We start from the raw sequence: 8,290 nt of genomic DNA on the forward strand, positions 1-8,290 counted from the left end.
GTCCTATACAGAGAAAGCACCAAGTGTTTGAAAATCCTGTGGTTCTCCAGTGAGAAGAGTTTTTGGATGTTCTTTGTTGTTCTGCTGGTGATCAAGGATTTCCACCTTGGCCAAACTGTTTCTGTGGATCACAGTCCATGACTATAACTTGGGGGCACAAGAATAACATCAGGAATGTTTTACACATCCCTCATTTCACATGGTTTTCTGCTGCATTTGGGAATGTGCCACTCCTAACCAACCAAGCCATGTGAAGTTCCTTTACCCCTTCTCATCCTCCACAGGTGAGTTGCTGCAGAACTCCAAACACCATGAACTGAAGTACCAAGACTGTGAGGCCTCTCTGACTGTGCCTTGTGCTCACAAAGAGGACGAAGGATTCTACACCATCCGTGTGCCCTCGCTGGGTGGATATAAGGAACAGACAACTTATGTGTTTGTCAGAGGTACAGAGAACCAAAGCTCCTTTCCTAGTAAAGGCATAAAGGAATTCCCAACCTCAAACACAAGAAAACAGTTCCCAATTTTGTGCAGGGATAGAATTATCAAAATGACCAAATCTTTTTTTCAGTAGTGATTTAGGTATTAGAAAATATGGGATGTAGGCTCTCGGACACTTAAAATCAAGCTGTTGGATGAAAATATTTGTACAGAGGGGAATAAGAACTAACCACTACCACGTGGTGTTTCTACAGATGCTGCAGCACAAACAGCTGGTGCACCAGGATCTCCACTCAACGTGAAATGCCATGATGTGAATAAAGACTGCTTGGTTGTTTCTTGGGTAGCACCCAGTGATGATGGAGGAAGTCCAATCCTGGGATACATCCTTGAAAGGTCTGTAAGTTAATCATCTTAGAGCTAAAAAAGCTCATTATATTGTTGTGGAAATAGCAGGGAGGAGGTCCGTGTTTCATTCCAGGTGTGTTGCTGGGTCAGAGGATTGGGCCCCATGCAATGAGAAGCCTGTGAGAACCTGCAGGTGTCCTGTCTTGGGCCTTGCTGAAGGTCAGACATACCAGTTCCGAGTCAAGGCTGTCAACAAAGCAGGAATCAGTCACCCCTCAAAAGCCAGTGACCCAGTTACAACCTATGATGCCAGCAAGGACAAGAGAGTGACAGGTCTGTACTAAAACCAGGAAGATTTGCTCCTCAAGTACAATGGGAGGCTGCAGGTATAACCTCCTGCAGTTTGTCCAGATTCTCCCCATCCTGACAAAAACCATTCCAGCTCCTCTGAGTGGGTAACCTTGCCCTGTTTGATGTTACAGTTATTCCGTACGACGAGGGAAGGACGATAGAAGTATCCAAGGATGACCTGGAAGGTAAGTTCCAATTTCCACTGAGCTATTCTCTCAGAAAGGAATGATTGTTTTGCAACCACCAGATCTCTAGTGACATGACCCTGGAGAAAACACAGGTTGGAATATATATGGTGAAACTTCATTGTGAGTTGAATAAAGATGAGAACTATCCTCATCAGCACAGCCCTACATGATAGTGTTGCTTTGCCTCTATGTCCCCAAACAGTTTGTCTCCTCCTTTATACTGAAGAATCTGAATGTATAGTGGGAAAACAGAATCCATTGTAAAAGGACTTTATTTTCCTGCCACAATAATGCAAAGCCTATTCTGCCTTCCCATAGGACACATTAGAATTCCTTTGCCACCCACCAATGTTCATGCAAGTGAGGTCAGAGAAGATTATGTGGCTTTGGCCTGGGATGAGCCAGACCCAAGAGGCAGAGAACCCCTGACTTATTATGTGGAAAAGGTAAGAAAAGAGAATCACACAGGAGGGAAATTGCAGAGCAGAATCAGTCATTTCTCTATGGCACAGACAAGGCTATTCCCTCTGTCAGTAACTGGAGAGCTCCAGCCCCAAAACTGGTTTGCTCAGCCTCCCTCCAGCCCCACAGGTGACCTGAGTGATGATCCTGACTCCAACACCAGCTCCAGGACTAATAATTAACACAGGATAAACAAGTAATGTTCACACCACAGAACAGTGGCAGAATTTTAACAGGAAGGATTGTTCCTGCCCTGTGGGCCCAGAAGAACTGCACAATACTTCACTCTCCTGTTCCCCACTAATCATTTTGCTGGTTAATTAGTATCTTCCACCTATCTCCTTTCATATCTACTCATTGCTTACCTGCTGTACCATTTCTGCTGCAAAGGGAAAAAAGTTGCCAAGGGAGTAAAGTTTGGGAATATCACTGAGAGATACATCATTTATGGGTTTGGTTTGGTTATTTTGTTTGGGGTTTCCTAACTATTTTCCCACAGAGATCAGCTTTGTTATGGGTCAGGAAGGTTTGGGTTGTAAATCATGCCCTTTCTCGTTCCAGTCAATTGCAGGCAGCAACTCCTGGCAAATGGTGAATGTGGAGATGCCAGTTAATTCCCCAAGATTTGCACTCTTTGATCTTGTCAAAGGAAAATCTTACCGTTTCCGCGTGCGATCCGTGAACAAGTTTGGAGTGAGTGAGCCCTCCCTGCCCAGTGACCCCATCACTGCAGGAGCACCACTGGGTAATTAGTGCTTTACTCTGCTCTGCACTAACCATCTGGAGAAGGAGATGCACTCTGGAAATAACCTGTGGGTTCCCCTGCCCTTCCTTTGCTTTAAACTTCGTGGGATATGATTACACAGCTGATGCTTTGATAGAAGGAAATCTCTTAAGGCCTTAAAGCCTGGTTTAATTACTTTGCAGCTGGGCAGTGCAGTGTAAATCTGACCAAGCAGGGAAGGGGGAATTAGAGTTAATCAAATGGAAACAGTTGAAGCCTGTGGTTAATCCAAGTATGTTTCCAGCACGGTGTGAGGGAGGTGACACAGGGCAGGGGGGAAGGAATGACACGAGGCTGCAGCAGTCTCTTTTGGGGCCTTCAGACAGGACAGCAGCCTCTGCAGGGCTGGTTTGTTTTGCTTCCTTTGTGGACAAGTTTGTTGTGCAGAGAGAGAACTCACTCGTTATCTTGCTATATTCTCTCCCATGAAAGCTGCTTCATTCATTCCTTTTACTCAAGAGTGAAGCAAGTTCCAGGTCAGAGTGGAGTCAAGGACAATTAGTACCTGAGTCTTGTTTTTCCTCTACTTCAGAGGAAGTTACGTAGGTGGAACTTCAGAAGTCAATGGGCTGTAAGGAGAGGAAGAGGAGATAAGGCAAACCCAAACATAAAAATAGAGCCTGTAGACAGGGACAATGTCAGTGACATTTTGCTCTGATTTTAAAGGACCACAGACTGGTTTGGGTTGGAAGGAGCCTAAAGCTCATCTCATCTACCCCCTGCCCTGGGGAGAGACACCTTCCACCAGCCCACATTTCTCCTTGCTCCAAGCCCCATTCAACCTGGCCTGGAACACTCCCAGGGATGGAGCAGCCACAGCTTCTCTGGGAAACAACAGTTTGAAAATGGTGCTCAGGCCCAGTTGGGGAGGGGTCAAAGTTATAGAATTTAATGCTGCCTATTTTTCTCTGTGTTTTTTTTTCTTTTTTTTTAGCTCCTCTGCCTCCACCCTCTCAGGTTTTAGCTTTCAGAGACACCAACACATCTGTATTTCTGCAGTGGGATAAGTTAAAGGATGGTCTGGAGCCTCTTGGCTATTACATCTACTGCAGGGAGACTGGGACAGAGGAATGGCAAACTGTCAATAACAAACCTGTGACATGCAATGAGTGAGTTCAGCTCTTCTGCTCCACTGAGAGATGACAAGGGGCCAACCTGCATTCTTCTCTTTATGGCTGGAGTCATATTTCAGATAAAAAAAGAACTTCCTTCACTCCCCCACACAGGCTCACACACACAAACACCACGTCCTCTCTGAGAGCTCAGGATTGCCCAAAGCCTCACTTGCACACCCAAAGCCAAGCTGACAGCAAAGCCTGTGTGTTCCTCACAGACTGAAGCTGCACAGGTACACAAACCTTGGGGCACCAGTAGAACCACATTCCATTTTTTTGCTTGCTTTCCAGTAGAGTAAGTTGATGTCACTCACCCATATTATTTAGAGCCCCTCCCTAGCAGTGAGGGCCACATATCAAGGAGAAAAACCTGTTAAAAAGTTCTGTTTATTCCACTGACAGTGTCAGGCAGCAGTGTGATCCCTCTCCATCTGATCCATACCCACTGCCTGATTTACTGGGAGCTCTTTTATGTGACACTTTAATTTGTAAAGGCAAATAATTATTTAGTGGGAAGAAAGGCCTATTGAAGTGTATTACTGCTGGTAAAACACTGTTTACCTGCACTTTGCACAGTCAAACACAAACATATCAATTTGCTCTCCCAGATTTACTGTTCCTGGGCTGAAGCCTGGAAAAGAATATGTCTTTTGTGTGAAATCTGTCAGCGAGGCAGGACTGAGTGAGAGCTCACCAGAAACAGATCCCATCGTTGTCAGGCCAGCAATTGGTGAGTAGTGAGACACACAAATCCCTCTAGCTCACCTAGCAAACGTGCAAACCCATCCTACTGCCTGCAATGGTGGTGATGCTGAGCAGAGAAGCAAAGCAACTTCCTCCTACCCTGCTCAAATACCCCTGCCAAGGGTGGGCAGAGTTAATTAACTGGCATTTTGACTTGGCAATGTGTTACATGTTCAGCATTAACTTGGCTCTGGTACAAGTGACCATTTTAAGTGCTCAGTTATGCTGTGCCTTGAAACCAGCATTGGGAATTTCTCAGGGCAGTTACTAAATCCTACCAGCCACATCAGCCAATACCTAACCTTTCTTCTTCATTCTGTCAATCCACTGCTTCCACCTTTTCTGTCACACAAACCACAAAGCACCGTGCAAGAACCATCCTGAGACACATCTGTGACTCTTGCTGGGACTTCCAAATGACAATCAGGTCATTTTCAAATCCCTTCACACTGCAGAAGTGTTATTAGAGGCCCAAACCAGAAATACAATCACACCTGGTATAAGCACACAGAGCTTTCCTCAGCACAGTTCATCCCACACCTACACTTCTGTTCCTGATCCTTAAATCCCAAATGCACTGAGCAATTCCCTGGTTTTTTTCTCTCTCTCTGCACAGCTTGTCCATCAGCACCACGTGGGTTTGTGCTCCTGCACTGTGGCAAGACTACCATGACCATCAGCTGGAAAGCCCCGAAGCGCAAAGGAGGAACAAAGATTCTGGGTTACTTCCTAGATCAACATGATAACTCTGACCTGGACTGGCATGAAGTCAACACTCAGCCAATTCCTCAACGAGTTTGCACGGTACTCACTTGTGTCGTAATGCTGTGCTGCTCTGAGCACAGCAGGGAACAGCTGTACCAAGGGTTGAGCCGGTTTTCCTCTCCTTCTAGTCTACAACTCTCCTCCTGCCCTCACAAGACCATGAGCATGAAGGGATGTACTAACAGTGTTTGCACTTCTGCCCCCAAAGGTCAGCAGCCTCGAGGAAGGTCACCTGTATGAATTCCGTGCCCGTGCAGTGAACGCGGCTGGAGTTGGAGAAGTGTCTGAGCCCAGTGACTTGTTCAGATGTGAGGAGTGGACAATGCCAGAACCAGGTACAGCTCGTGGAAAATCATCCAGAAAAACATCACCAGGCTGTCCTAGTTATCTCCTCACTCTTCCATGAATCCAGGTGACTTCTGGATATTACAGATCTGTTGAGGGGTTGCTCCCAGTACAGAAAAGCACACAAACACTTCCAGGGATGTTCTGATTTAGGGTATTATTTCTGCATTATACACAAACTGCACCCAGATATCATCATATTGTTACCAGAGAAGGAGGAATCTGGCTCTAAAATCTCACTGTGTCTATTACACCACAGCAAAAAACATTAAAGCAGCTGATTTATGCTTTTTTTCCTAGAACCTACCCTCAACCACCACAGAAATCACCTCCTACCAACCCACTATCCACTTGTTACCTTAGGGTCCTGCTCTCTGATGCCAACCTCAAAGTTTTTAGTGTTCCTGTTTGACAGTCTCCCCTTGCCTGCACAGGACCTCCTTATGATGTGAGGTGCACTGAAGTGAGAGACTCCTCCCTGCAGCTCCACTGGGAAGCACCACTGTACACTGGAGCAGGTCCAGTCACAGGGTACTACGTAGACATGTGTGAAGAAGGCTCAGAGGAATGGGAACAAATCACTAAGAAGCCTGTAGCCACCACCCACATGAAGGTCTGTACATGCTCTTAGTATCCAAGTGTTGCTTCTCACTTAGTCTTATGCCCATTCCTGGCAATGTCTCCTGCAGGTTTCAGACCTGGAGACAGGGAAATGCTATATTTTCCGAGTGAGAGCACTGAACAAGGCTGGAATTGGACCTCCCTCGCTCCCCTCGGACCCTGTGGTGGCTAAAACCAAACCTGGTATGAAACTTAAAGTGACGAGATTGGGCCAGGCTGTAAATACTGTGATGACTCTGTTAAAAAACCAAATTGTTTTATGAAACATCAGCAACATGTTTCCCAGGTAGAAAGATGAGCAAATCATCTTTCAAAAGCCCAAATTAACCTGCTCTAACTGTCTTTATTTTTTGTTTGCTTGGGGTGTTTTAAGTTAACTGTGCAGAAGCTCAGCCCTGATCTGCTTTGGTAAGGAATGTTTGGTGTGTTTTTTGGCCATACAGGCACAAATGAAATTGAAGTCGGGGTGGATGAAGAGGGTTTCATTTATCTGGCTTTTGAAGCTCCTGAGAAGAATGAATCCTCTGAATTTATCTGGTCAAAGGACTATGAAGGGCCACCAGATGCTGACAGAGTTCAGATTGAGGAGAAAGGCAACAGGTGAGTGTATAAAGCACACAGAGAAAATTCATTGTGGACTGTTGGACAGAGAACACATTAAACCATAACAAAAATGTGAAACCAAATGTTTCCCTCCCCTCTCCCTGATTCCCAGCCCTGCTGCCCATGAAATGGGCTGCTCAGTGCAGTCTGCACAGAAGGGACTCATCAGCTGTCACCCTGCCAGTGTTTCTGCCCAGGGTCACATATAAATGCCAATGGGATCTATATTTAATGCTCTGGGTGTACCTAATGTACTTCATTCCCTTACAGGAGGCATCAGGTCTGAGGAACAGATAAGTTTTATTACTATTCTTCTTATTTCTAGATCGAAGCTCATCCTGAAAGAGCCCTCAGAGAAGGACCTGGGTGTCTATTCAGTGGAGGTCACAGACGTAGATGATGATATCTCTGCCAGCTGCACTTTGACAAAAGAAGGTAAAAACTAATAATTGCCAACAACAAAACCCTGATGTGCCCTAATTTTCTAATATTAGATGTTTAGAGGAAAGTTTCTGGTAGAGGAATAGTCAGTGACTCATGTCACTTAATGACAGTGGCATCATTAGAGAGATGTTTCCCATTCCTTGCAGGCTCAAGGGCAGTTCCTTTTACAATCCCCCAAGGCAAGATTCCATGCTCCTGGAAAGTCATTTTCCATTACAGTTCAAATTTCACACACAGCTCCACTAGCACAGTGATTTAAAACTTCTTTAACACTCTCCCTGTGGATACAACCACCATTTGTTTCCAACATAACTAAGAATTCTCTTCACAACCTTCTCTAGTCCTCCCCATTATTCAATGTTTTATACTTACCAGCTTCTCCCCTTTCAAGCTCTGCCAGGGGAGGGTTAGGTTGGATATTAGGAAGAGATTTTTTAGGGAGAGAGTGTTCAGGCATTGGAATGTGCTGCCCAGGGAGGTGGTGGATTCACCATCCCTGGAGGTTTTCAAGCTGAGACTGGATGTGGCACTTAGTGCCATGGTCTAGTGACCATGGTAGGGTTGGACTCAATGATCTTTGAGATCTCTTCCAACCCAGTTGATTCTATGATTCTATGATTCTATTTGGCATAAATGAAGCTCATTTTAAAATGAAATTGAATTGATACAGTGATTTTGTTTTAGCCACGTTGTACTAACCCAAAGAACTTGTTATTCTTTGCATTTCAGATCTGGACAAGTTACTGAAACGAAGCCACGAGATCAGGAACCCACGTAGGTTGAAGCAGTGAGAAACCACATGGAGAGGCTTGGAAAGGGGAACCCCAGTGTGACCCTGGCTGAGCCAAACCCTGTGGTTTGCCGCTGAGTCCCTCCACGATTCTCTTTGTTTGCCAGTGATCAAGCTGATATCTGGGTGGAACATTGATGTTCTGGAGAAAGGAGAAGTGAGGCTGTGGCTGGAGGTGGAGAAGTTGTCCCCAAAGGCTGAGCTGCATCTCATCTTCAATGACAAGGAGCTCACAAGTACTCCAGTAGGTTTGATTTTGGATTTAATTCTAACATAGCTTTCCCCCTGC

General features: G+C 45.5%; 1 protein-coding gene across 1 annotated transcript in view; it reads left to right on the forward strand.

Annotated features, from left to right (window-relative positions):
- Positions 1-8,290, forward strand: part of MYOM3 (myomesin 3) — a 22,398-nt gene that overhangs the window by 6,477 nt on the left and 7,631 nt on the right. Inside the window, exons 9-24 of the mRNA XM_009082974.1 lie at positions 285-446; positions 696-837; positions 923-1,122; positions 1,272-1,325; positions 1,647-1,774; positions 2,352-2,535; positions 3,509-3,683; positions 4,298-4,419; positions 5,050-5,237; positions 5,407-5,533; positions 5,978-6,156; positions 6,233-6,347; positions 6,608-6,764; positions 7,093-7,202; positions 7,941-7,985; positions 8,109-8,245. Coding sequence (XP_009081222.1) covers positions 285-446; positions 696-837; positions 923-1,122; positions 1,272-1,325; positions 1,647-1,774; positions 2,352-2,535; positions 3,509-3,683; positions 4,298-4,419; positions 5,050-5,237; positions 5,407-5,533; positions 5,978-6,156; positions 6,233-6,347; positions 6,608-6,764; positions 7,093-7,202; positions 7,941-7,985; positions 8,109-8,245 — 2,225 coding nt within the window. The remainder of the gene's footprint in view (positions 1-284; positions 447-695; positions 838-922; positions 1,123-1,271; positions 1,326-1,646; positions 1,775-2,351; positions 2,536-3,508; positions 3,684-4,297; positions 4,420-5,049; positions 5,238-5,406; positions 5,534-5,977; positions 6,157-6,232; positions 6,348-6,607; positions 6,765-7,092; positions 7,203-7,940; positions 7,986-8,108; positions 8,246-8,290) is intronic.

This window comes from Acanthisitta chloris, unplaced genomic scaffold (genome assembly GCF_000695815.1).
Source record: "Acanthisitta chloris isolate BGI_N310 unplaced genomic scaffold, ASM69581v1 scaffold9059, whole genome shotgun sequence".
Classification (NCBI taxonomy): domain Eukaryota; kingdom Metazoa; phylum Chordata; class Aves; order Passeriformes; family Acanthisittidae; genus Acanthisitta; species Acanthisitta chloris.